This window comes from Perca fluviatilis, chromosome 22 (assembly GCF_010015445.1).
Source record: "Perca fluviatilis chromosome 22, GENO_Pfluv_1.0, whole genome shotgun sequence".
Classification (NCBI taxonomy): domain Eukaryota; kingdom Metazoa; phylum Chordata; class Actinopteri; order Perciformes; family Percidae; genus Perca; species Perca fluviatilis.
Window position 1 is genome coordinate 26,769,623 of NC_053133.1, and position 12,887 is coordinate 26,782,509.

Consider the following 12,887-nt stretch of genomic DNA (forward strand, 5'->3'; position numbering starts at 1 on the left):
AGCTACTAAACATTTTTTTTAAAAGGAACACGCCGAATTATTGGGAATTTAGCTTATTCACCATAACCCCCAGAGTTAGATAAGTCCATACATACCCTTCTCGTGTCCGTGCGTGCTGTAACGCTGTCTGACGGCGCCAGCGGCATCAGGCCAGCACAGAACATGCAGGTGAATGGTTCCAGTAATCCTACTGCTCCGAATAAGTGACAAAAGTGACAAAATAACACCAACATGTTCCTATTTACATGTTTACATGAGACACAGCCGTCTTCTAACCCTAAACAAACCGGGAACTATATTCTCAGACAGGCTTGCTGCAACGCAAATCATTCCGCCCAAGTACTATATTCTTCCGCCTGAGAATATAGTTCCCGGTTTGTTTACGGTTAGATGATGGCTGTTTCTCATGTTACATTTTTTTTTTGTACACGCTGTGACTCTACAAATTACAACATGCAAATAGGAACATGTTGGCGTTATTTTGTCACTTATTCGGAGCAGTAGGATTACTGGAACCATTCACCTGCATGTTCTGTGCTGGCCTGATGCTGCTGGAGCCTTCAGACAGCCTTACAGCACGCACCTAGACCTAGAAGGGTACGTATCGACTTGTCTAACTCTGGGGGTTACGGTGAATAAGCCAATAAGTCGACGTGTTCCTTTAATGCAAGAAATGACCGCAATCCCATCATACTTTTCACAATCAAACTGTTTGCTCATTGGTCGTCTTCAGTTTGATCTCCTGACAACAAAACAGCTCAGAACTGCAACACATTTCAGCATCCGTCACTTAAAACCAACACAACCTTTAATCCTTAAATCAACGAGCTCCCGCTCTCGGCTGGGAGGGGTGTGAGCTCATACATCCACACCTACACCTTTTCCCCAGCTTCTGAGTCAGGTTTTTTTCTGTAATGGAGAGAAAAGGTCCACTCACCCTGCGTCGCTGCTGTTGCCACAGATTAAGGCATCCTTGGCTCCATCTACTTTGTAGAAGTTATCTAGAAAAAGAAACACAAGACACGTTAGATTCCAGTTGGATGTTGAAGTCAAGGGCGTTACAGACACAGGGTATGCAGTAGGGGTGGGGGAAAAAAATCAATACAGCATAGTATCGCAATACTTTCCGTGGCAATACTGTATCGATACACAGACGCCAAGTATCGATCTTTTATTATATATGTGTTGGTCAGTTTGTCTGCTTGACAATCCCATTTTGCAGCAATACAATTGAAGTGAGATGAACAGACAGAGAAATGTATCTTTTTAGATAAAACAGATGTTGACAAAGTTTTCTTTTGGGGACATAATTTGAAGTTGGAAAAAAGGTAATAAATTGCAATATATTGCAGGGGGAAGGGGGGATGTGGTGGAATTTCCCAAAACACCATGTAGTGGTATGATGAGACTAAAAGGAAAGCTTAGACATCAGATCATCATAGGTCACAGGACAGGGGACGAGAGTATTCATCCAGTCTCTGATATCCAAACCTCTTCTGTCCTTGCCTCCCTGTCTCAATCAGGGAGCCTATGTAGATTTAAGATAAGGGAATGTCTTGATTCAGGACTATCTCCTTTTGGAAGTCAGTGGAAGCAGTGTAACAAGGTGACATAGTATCTCATGCATCCCAGAACTACGTAGCCTAGAGCTGGAAAAACCAAACTCTGGCCAGGCCAATCACATCGTGTATAGAGTCGGTGGGCGGGGCTTATGGCTCCTGCTGCTGGCGAACAGCGGTCTTTCGAATTGGCTTTGGCCGCGACTCTGGAAGACTTGGAGATCAGCTTTTCTTTGAGAAAAGAACAAAGAACAGCACTGAAGTCATTCTTAAAAAAGGAATTGAAATTTGAAATACAACCGTATATCCAGCCCGGTCTCACGGCAGTACGTGAAATGGTCACGTATTCTTAATCTATTGATAGGTGTTCAGTGGGACGTTTTTGTCGTTTATTTCGTGGTGGTCAGCACGAAATGTAAACTAATGTATTTAAATGGGAAGGATATGTCGTGGTCACAGCACGTCTGCGGTAGCGAGTAGTATGAAATGCCGAAAATCCACGTAAGGAGGTTGGTTGTAAGTAAGTAAGTAAGTAAGTACATTTTATTTATACAGCGCTTTTCACAGACAAGCTCACAAAGTGCTTTACAATGTGCATAGACAATAAAAACATGATAACAATAGTCAATAGAATAAAATACAAATACAACAAAAACAATTATCAAATAAATAAAAGACATAGGCTACAGCAAAAGCTAGCCTGAACAAGAGAGTCTTCACTTGTCCCTTAAAACAATCCACATTCTCAGCAAACCTAATGCTAGTTGGTAGAGCATTCCACAGTCTGGGTGCCATAGCCTCAAAGGCTCTATCCCCACGTCTTCAGACGAGTGCGTGGCGTGGATAGCAGATTTTGATCGTTTGGTTGGGGGGGGGGGTGGATGGGTCAAACAATTCAGGACTTTCACCCCAGAGGCCGGGGATTTATTGTCATTGCATTTACGTACAATGAGATTGTAGAGCCACTCTAGTAAGGTGCATCATTATAAAACATACAAGATATATGTGAAACTAATCTCACGACATTCATTACACACACACACACACACACACACACACACACACACACACACACACACACACACACACACACACACACACACACACACACACACACACACACACACACACACACACAATTCGTACCACCACGTCTTTCCTACCAGCACATTCTAACCATAACACATAGGCATAAGAACACAACTTGCCCACTCTTACACTAAGTGGTTAATAAATATTCTAAAATGATAAAGCGCTGAGTAACTGTGCAAACCGCATCATTAAAAAAGTTTAAGAAGTTTAGCTTCATAATTTAAGACTGTTATGGCTTCGGGAAAGAAGCTATTCCTAAATCTACTAGTCCTTGTTTTTAGACCTCTGTCTCCCTGAGGGCACGTATCAATAGATTAAAAATACGCGACCATTTCACAAACTGCCGTGAGACTGGGTTGGTATATCCCGCCCCTTGGATTGAGCCCTGCCAATGGTGAGTTCCCAATTGTCAGGCTACCCCTATTGGGCGTTGAAGACAAACTTTTCTTGAGTGTCCCCACTTTATCCGAATGATTGTTTGAGTCACAGACGTCTGCAGGCATCCTTCTTTACTCCTGTTTTGGAACAAGTCCTTCACTTCAGAGCCGAGCTCCTAAATACATTTATTCCCATCCTCAGGAATAAGCACTGTGTGTCCTCAAACCACAACAAAACATAAGAAGCACTTGTTTTCTTCCTGCCGACGTGCATTAAAAGCTCTTGATGCTGTTGTGTGTTCGGAGAAGGACCTGTAGTTAGTGTATTAATGTATCTGGAAATGGCCTGTGGTCAGACTTAAGTGTTGACTAAATGCTCAGCAAGTGGTGGTTCCTGTAATGGATTGTTTTTTAATGGCCTCCTGTTCCATTGGCATCTATCCCGGCCAAAACATACGAGCTGAGTTTTGATGAGTTTATTGATTCTACCCAGACGCGCAAACAGTCCGTACGTCCAGGAAGGGTTACCTGAACTTACCTGAAACATCCCCATGTATAACTTTAGAGGTTTCAGTTTGTCTAACCAAATCGTGCATTCCATGTAGCCTCCATTTAATTTATGATCGATGGAAACGCAGACATAAGACACATGTTACAAGCAACTTTGTGGAGGAGGGGTGGTGGTGCGATCACAGAAGACTTGTATCGTGTGGACGCGCCGACAGTTTTCTTGACATTACTTAGAATTCCTCATGGGGGTGATAGAAACTACACACTAAAGTATATCAGTCCCTCCAGAAAAACGTGATTATGTGTTCGCATAATCAGCCAAAGGGGGGGCCGAATTTTTCCAAATATGCCGCACTTTCGCCGCATGAATTGCAGATTTACTTGCAAAATATGCGGGGCTTGCATGATTTCATAACCCTCACATTTTCGTTGCAAAAAAGTCACACATATCTTAGCAGAAAGTTGAAAAATGTTGCGTTTACTTCACACAAGAGCAGCCATTTCCCCCTGTTGCCATGGGAACGTTATGAAGTGACTTAATTACGCGACGTGAACATCATCGAAAAGCAGGGTGTTGGGGGGGGGGGGGGGGGAATCAAATGTTTTTTTCTATTTTTCATCAAATTACAGTTTTTGCAAGTTTTTGCAATTTCATTGCATAAAATTGCATAAGAATATCATATAGCATATTCCATCGCATTTTTTAAGAAAACGTGCCTAATAATCAAGGATTTTTGCCCCGCAACAATCACAAAAAAACTGCATTTTTCTGGAAGTATTGGTACATAGCATTAACAACTTGTTTTAGTGCCTAAACTTAACTTTTGTCATCCGCATGACGCTCACTTTTGTCAACTAAACTCAACTGCCACGGCCCCCGAAAGGACTGTGCTCTGTACCCGGCTCACAGTCACCTTTTATCGGCTAAACCCAACCAGCAACGACCGCTGATACGCTCACAGAGTGACCTGGCGTCACGTGACCAGCCGGCAGTCACCTAATTTCATAGGATATTATACAAATTGTTGTGCATACATTTTCGGAAAACATCATATGATACGTTCATGAGAACGGGTTGAGTAATGATGTGCCAGGCAGCCACATGCTGCAGTGTTTTACCCAAGTGTTTTGCAAGCAGAGGTGTATAGTCCAGGTGCCAGAAAGTAGAAATCCTGTCCAGCAGCTGTCCCAACCATCACTAAACCAGCTCCTCTACCAGGTAGATGAGCTCGTTAGTGAAAACACCTGTTCTAGATGTAGAGGCAGATCCAAAAACATGGCAGGATTTTTACTTTCTGGCACCTGGACTATACACCTCTGATTGCAAGTTGCCCCCAACCAGGCCTAAGCCAATGGGAAATTGTTAACTTTATGTTAAGACTACAATTACAGCAAGGCTGCCTCAGTTTGAAACCTACACGTAGTTATATTTTCAAATCTCCAGTCAGCTTTGACGCTGACTTAACCCTTGTGCTGTCTTCCTGTCGACGATGCAAATGTTAGGTTTTGTCACTTTTCTCGGCCTGTTTGTCATTTTTTTCCACAAGTTATTTGTCCCTTTTTACGATGTTTTTGTAGATTGTTTTCAGCGCTTTATAGATGTTTTTCCTCAATGTTTCTCGCTGCGTTTCTGAAGCTTTTTCTGGAATTTTTGACACTATTTGTGAAGAGCGTTGTATGGAAGCATCCACCTTATTTTCCTTAACACAAATTTCTGATGTAGAAACTTTTTGAAAATGGGTCAAATTTGACCCGAGGACAACAGGAGAGTTAATGTAGAGCTGTATAGCTTTTATTTTATTCTCAATTTCGCGATTTCATCCATGATTCTGTTATCACAGAAACTTTTAGGCTCTACATTAATGCTGCCATCAGTGTGTGACTGGCCCCAGCTGGGCCCTCGTTCAAAATAAAGACACTTCCCACCGGGCTAAACAACCATTCTGGGGGAAACCCTGTGCTGTGATTTCACTCATCTAAAGAACGGACTGAAAAACTGATAAAAACATCACCTCATATTTGTAAAATGTAACATCGGCACCAGAATTTGTGTCTTTTATTGTGAAAGGCTCTTCCTGTGTGAGTCAACCTGACAGATGTCGGATCTTTGAATCAGATGCAACTTTTCAACAGAACAGTGACCTCAAATGCAGGCTTGACATTTTCATTCATGTGCCTGACGAGAACAAACATTCAGGGTACCTATTTTCGTATTCAACACATAATTGGGATCCAATTTATCTCCAGCCATTATGACCGATACAAAAATACTACAATTGGTGTCATGTTCTCATCACTAAAGCAACAAAAGAAGCCGCTGCGACTCAGCGAAACAAACTTGAAACACTTTTCAGTAAAACCTCCGCTTGTCAAAGAGAAACAAAGAAATTCGACATTTCAAAAGTCTTTCCTTTCATTGTGGCGGTGCACGCGCAAAGTTCCCCCTTTTTGACTAACAACACAGGCTTTTTTCTGTGCTTGTGATTGGCTCTGACCGCCACTGCACCAAAGGCACTTAAGCTTTTTAGGAGCGCAGCCCATTCATTTGGTATCGAGTGCATCTGGGAGAATACAACCCCGCTCGCCAACGGAAACTTCTGAAGTCTGAAGTGCTTTTTTTCTCCGGCTCAAAGTAACCACCAAGCCTTTACGCAGCACTGAAATCAGTCACCGAGTCATTTTCTCTGCAGACAAAGCAGATAGGAACAGTCTACTTAAAGTCATTACCTGAAACTTTAGGTTTTCCAAAAGCCCCCCTCCCAAAATATATATATATATATATATATATATATTATATATATATATATATATATATATATATTTATGAATGCACATTAGTCTGCAGAAAAACTTTTAATGGACGCTTCTTTCAGAGCGAACCCCTGTCTGAGAAGATTTCACAGATCTGCAGAAAATTGGAAAATTGTCTCTACAGGATATCGAGAGAGCGGGCCTTAATTTCATTTCTTTATTTTTTTTAAAGCTCAAGAGCAGCAAATTAAGCTTAAACACACCTCTCTGCAAGAGATCCATATATTTACATGATGAGAATCTGCAGGTATGACAACTCAAATAAACCGAAACACTGTTAATCTGCTCTCCAGTGAAGGAGAGATATTAATCAGGATTACATATTTTTTTTTATTTTTTTTTTTATGCTTTTATGTAGGCCTTAGTGGTCCCCTAATACTGTATCTGAAGTCTCTTTTATATAGGCCTTAGTGGTCCCCTAATACTGTATCTGAAGTCTCTTTTATATAGACCTTAGTGGTCCCCTAATACTGTATCTGAAGTCTCTTTTATATAGACCTTAGTGGTCCCCTAATACTGTATCTGAAGTCTCTTTTATATAGACATTAGTGGTCCTCTAATTCTGTATCTGAAGTCTCTTTTATATAGACCTTAGTGGTCCCCTAATACTGTATCTGAAGTCTCTTTTATATAGGCCTTAGTGGTCCCCTAATACTGTATCTGAAGTCTCTTTTATATAGACCTTAGTGGTCCCCTAATACTGTATCTGAAGTCTCTTTTATATAGACCTTAGTGGTCCCCTAATACTGTATCTGAAGTCTCTTTTATATAGACCTTAGTGGTCCCCTAATACTGTATCTGGCCATGACCAACTGCCACTTTGCTCGTTTGAAAGCCATGATGTCTCTCTCATGGGTGGGCCAAATTCTCTGGGCGGGCAAAGCAGAGAAAGGGGAGGTAACCTTGCTCCTTATGACCTCATAAGACCTCAAACAAAAGAAATTAAAAGAATCCAATGAGAACAGCAGCTAGTCCTGCCCCTCGCAGATTTGGGTTATTTAGGTTAACAATACATTTTGGCCCACCTAGTTTTTGTTGCTGTTTCTGAAGTTATTTTGGTGCTCATTTACATGTTTTTTTTGCACTTTTTGGATGTTTTTTGGGTGCTTGTTACAACATTTTTGTCACGTTTATTTTGGGTGCGTGTTTCTACGTTTTTGTCCTTTCTTTTTCAATGTTTTTGTCACTATATGAGACATCCAGTCATACAGTCAAAGATTTGATTTGAATATTTCGATGAAATAAAAGCATGTCAAACTATAAATGTCCAGCTCTTGATGTGATTCTCATCTTCCAGTGTGGCCCTTTGTGAAGTTGAGTTTGATACTCCTGCTATAAAGTGCTCATATTATTCTTTTTGGCTTTTCTTTCCTTTACTGTATCTTTTTTGTGTACGTTAAAGGTTTACAAAGTGAAAAAGCCCAAAGTCTCCCCCAAAGGGTCTTACCATCTCCAACAGAAAACACTGTTCACCAACTGCTCCAAACAGCTCTAGTCCAGCCTTTACTTCAGAGACGACACATGTTATAATGCTCGCCTAGCTGCTAGCATGGCACGCCCTCATACTCTGCTCCTGACTGGCTAGTAGTCCTTACCTAGGTACTGTCAGGGCACGCCCTCATACTCTGCTTCTGACTGGCTAGTAGTCCTTACCTAGCTACTGTCAGGACACACCCTCATACTCTGCTTCTGACTGGCTAGTAGTCCTATAGCTACTGTCAGGACACACCCTCATACTCTGCTTCTGACTGGCTAGTAGTCCTTACCTAGGTACTGTCAGGGCACTCCCTCATACTCTGCTTCTGACTGGCTAGTAGTCCTTACCTAGGTACTGCACATGTACGACTCCCAACAAAGATGGAACAGAATTGAGATGCCTCCCTCTGTTAAACAGAGAGCTCAACACACAGGGTGAAAAGAGGAGTTGCAGCAATGTGCAGTACAACAAAAATATGGTGTTTTTTGGTGTACCACGTAAACCTATTCTGATTTAACCTCTAAATACAATTATGAACCTGAAAATGAGCATAATATGAGCACTTCAAGGGGAAATTTAAGGTGAATATCAGACTCAGGGGGTTGTTGTTGTTGACAGGTGTAAGCAGGACCATAATCCGCTGAGTGAGTATGACAAATCAAATCAGTTTACTGTGTAAAACCGTCCGGTAACATCAGCTCCATCTGCTGCTCACCGGCAAAGCAAAACAAACTGAACATGATGTCCGTTGCTATTCATTTATCGAACCCTCCGACAAGAGGCGGCAGGGACGACTGCTCCTCGCTGTCAGCCGGCTCCGACCAGACAGAACAAACACAGGGCATGATGGGAAATGTTTAAGCATGAGTAACGTCCACCATTGATCTAGGGCTCTAACGGCGCAGCGCGGCTCTCGGGTTTCACAGCAGCTTTTTAGGGGATCGATACGCGAGCCTGCAGGGGACATTTGTTTGATGTGATGGACGGCAAAGCAAACTGGAAATGAATAAATAGAAAGGTACATTAGCAGGGAGCGCCATGTCCCGACAAACCCCCGTTACTGTAAGCTCTGTAAGACGCCTTTATTTTGGGCGGTTTCACCCTTTAAAGACAGGGGTCTTCAACATTTTTTTTTAGCCAAGGACCCATTAACTGAAAGAGAGACGGATCGGGGACCCCCTACCACATATATTGTATAAAATTGAGTTGCATATTCATCTGGTCCTTCATTAACTTTTAGGGCAACCTAAAGCATTTTTAGATACCTTTTTTTTTTGCATAGAATACTAAGCTATTCAAATAGCCTAATAATCGTTGGCATGCTTTTATAAATCATGTTTTAATGTTAAACACACACATGTGGAACAGTCAATCCTTTGGGATGAACTGTATCTGTGGATGGCTAGCTAAGTGACTACATTACCTATTGGCCAGTAAGCTTATCATCAGTGGGGATTTATACTTGCTAATGTTGGAATTATGTTAAGACTTTTAAATTTTTGAAAAAATGTAAAAATAAATTAACTGCATGTCATCTCATATCTCTCTCCCCCATTCATGTCTATCCACTTCCAAATAAAGGGAAAATCCCCCAAAAATAATCTAAAAAAGTGACTCTGAGGATCCCCTGCAGTGACTCTGAGGACCCCTTAGGGGTCCCGGACCCCCTGTTGAAGATCCCCGCTTTAGGAGATGTGAAGCCTCCGCTTGCTCTGCGTCTTGCTGCAGACGTTACTTTAAATAATCACACATCTGATTTTTGGATAATGAGGCAGTCCGTTCTAACGAAGCATCTCCTCTCTCGTTACCTCACGGAACGAATTAGAAACAGAAATGATGGTTCGCTCGTTAATCTGAGACGTTCTGCAGTGCTTCTGTCGATTTTAGTTACAGAAATCAGTGCGACAAAAGAAATTTATTATGTAGATTGTGTAGAAAAATAAATACTGCTAGTGAAAAATACCGCTGCCCCTGGATGATTTCATGCCGAATGCAGATTAATGTGCGATGAGGAATATGAAAATGTGTGCAGCGACACGCAGGCAGCTCAGCATTTTGGTCACATGGACGACGAGAACCTCCGGTTTCATCTGACGGCAGCGTTAAGTGCTTCCTTAACCCTGACCTCGACCTGTGTGTGTTGTGTGTGTGTGTGTGTGTGTGTGTGTGTGTGTGTGTGTGTGTGTGTGTGTGTGTGTGTGTGTGTGAGTTTAAGTATGTCCACATAACATATGTTAGCCGGTCAACATTCCTGACATGTCAAATTGTGTATTTAACAACTGACCTCACCTGACCTCTGTGTGTTTTATTGTGTGTGTGTGTGTGTGTCTGTGTGTCTGTGTGTCTCTGTGTGTGTGTGTGTGTGTGTGTGTGTGTGTGTGTGTGTGTGTGTGTGTGTGTGTGTGTGTGTGTGTGTGTGTGTGTGTGTGTGTGTGTGTGTGTGTGTGTGTGTGTGGTTGAGTCATTCTGAAGTGGTGACTGGTGTTTTCTAAATATAATGGATGAAGCCATGTTGGCACTGTGAACACAATTGATGTCAATAAAGAAACACACACACACACGCACACACGCGCACACACGCACAAACACACACACACACACACACACACACACACACACCCCCTTGACCAGAGGCCGACATAAATCACTGCCACTTTGTCTGCGTTACCTGTCTGCAGGTTGTGAACTACGGGGCAGCTAGGGGGAGCTCGGCTCCCCTTAATAACACATGGGCTCCCCTGAAAATGTGATTTGTGAAATTTTGGGGGGGTCTCTAAAAATATCGACAGTGTGTCATTTTGACGTGCAATTTCAGTTTTGTGTAATGTGTTCATCGTGGATTAATACGTGTCCATATCATACGGTTTGTGACCCCCAGGGGGACATTTAAGGTCTAAATTCTAAAGTCTAACGCAGGGATCTTCAACAGGGGGTCCGGGACCCTTAGGGGGTCCTCAGGGTCACTCCATGGGGGCCTCCAAATAATAATTTATTTTTTTTTAAGATTTTTTTTGGGAGATTTTCCCTTTATTTGGAAGTGGATAGACATGAGAGGGGGAGAGAGATAGGGAATGACACGCATTTTTATTTATTTTTTTTTACATTTTTTCAAAAAAGTCAAAAAAACATTTAAAAAGTCTTAACATGATTCCAACATACTATTAGCAAATATAAATAGGGGGTCCTCAGAGTCACTTTTTTAGATTATTTTTTGGGGATTTTCCCTTTATTTGGAAGTGGATAGACATGAATGGGGGAGAGAGATATAAGATGACATGCAGTTAATTTATTTTTTCAAAAATTAAAAAGTCTTAACATCATTCCAACATATTATAAGCAAGTATAAATCCTCACTGATGATAGGCTTACTGGCCAATAGGTAATGTAGTCACTAAGGTAGCCATCCACAGATACAGTTCATGCCAAAGGATTGACTGTTCCACATGTGTGTGTTTAACATTAAAACATGATTTATAAAAGCATGCCAACAATTATTAGGCTATTTGAATAGCTTAGTATTCTATGCAAAAAAAGGTATCTAAAAATGCTTTAGGCTGCCCTAAAAGTTATTGAAGGACCAGATGAATATGCAACTCAATTTTATACAATATATGTGGTAGGGGGTCCCCGATCCGTCTCTCTTTCAGTTAAGGGGTCCTTGGCTAAAAAAAAACACATTGAAGACCCCTGGTCTAAAGTCTAAAATCTTAATTTAAGACGATATCTACTCCAACATATACAGTACAGGCCAAAAGTTTGGACACACCTTCTCATTCAATAATGTGTTTTTTTTTTTTTTTTTACATTGTAGATTCTAACTAAGAATATCGAAAAATTTTATACTTCCTTGTTTAGTATTCCTCAAAGTAGCCACCCTTTGCTTTTTATTAATTTGTAAAAAATTCCACTAATTAACCCTGACAAAGCACACCTGTGAAGTGAAAACCATTTCAGGTGACACCCTACGAAGCTGATTGAGAGAACACCAAGGGTTTGCAGAGTTATCAAAAAAAGCAAAGGGTGGCTACTTTGAAGAATCTAAAATATAAGACATGTTTTCAGTTATTTCACACTTTTTTGTTAAGTACATAATTCCATATGTGTTCATTCATAGTTTTGATGCCTTCAGTGAGAATCTACAATGTCAATAGTCATGAAAATAAAGAAACACATTGAATGAGAAGGTGTGTCCAAACTTTTGGCCTGTACTGTAGATATCGATGTATTGAATGGATATATTGCCCAGCCCTAGCCCAGAGTTAGATTCTCACCCTCGTCGTTGATGAAGTCCTGGATGGAGGCCCAGGTCTTGTTGTTGCAGTAGAAGGAGGTGTTGGCCGGCAGGCTGCCGTTGATGCAGTGCTCCGTGCTGCGCACGCACTTCTGCCGCAGGTTCCCCATGAAGAGCTGCAGGCCGATGAGGGCGAAGACGCTCAGGCAGAAGACCGTGAGGATCATCACGTCGGCGAGCTTCTTCACGGACTGGATCAGGGCGCCAACGATGGTCTTCAGGCCTGCTCGGGACCACCGGCGGCGGCGACGCACACGGGATTAATAAGTCAGATAAATCGTTATCGTGGACGTGAATTCCCCTGTTTAGAAAATCTGTCTTTGGCTAAATAAATAATTCCAAATACACAATTAATTATATTTAAACATCTAAATCAATGGAATACTAGCAGCTGCTTTTAAATAAAGTGTCACATGTTAAGGCGCTGACACACCAACCCGATAATCGGCCGTCGGAGGTCGGTGACTCGAGTCTGTTCGGCTTTAATTTGGGCCGATTTGACTTGTTGAATCGGCCAGTGGGCAGTCGGACTCAAGGACCAATCTGATTGGTGCTAACCCGGAAATGATGAGCGTGACTAGAGTCTCTAAAAATCTGATGAAAATCTGTTAAACTGACAGATTCAGTAACTGCACGGCCTATTTCTCTCTTAAAATGTTTTCAGAAACACGTTTCGGTGAACTATCTTCGTAAAATATGAGATCGTAATCCTGAACGAGCCGCCCATTATGCCACGTTGTAAAATCCAGGAGCAGCCAGACCCACTTAAC

At 41.8% G+C, this 12,887-nt stretch overlaps 1 protein-coding gene across 1 annotated transcript in view; it reads right to left on the reverse strand.

Moving 5' to 3' along the window:
- Nucleotides 1-12,887, reverse strand: part of LOC120552733 (sodium channel protein type 4 subunit alpha-like) — a 346,898-nt gene that overhangs the window by 210,188 nt on the left and 123,823 nt on the right. The window contains exons 8-9 of the mRNA XM_039790961.1: nt 12,098-12,340; nt 938-1,001 (exon numbers count right to left, since the gene is read on the reverse strand). Of these exons, the coding sequence (XP_039646895.1) occupies nt 938-1,001; nt 12,098-12,340 (307 nt within the window). The remainder of the gene's footprint in view (nt 1-937; nt 1,002-12,097; nt 12,341-12,887) is intronic.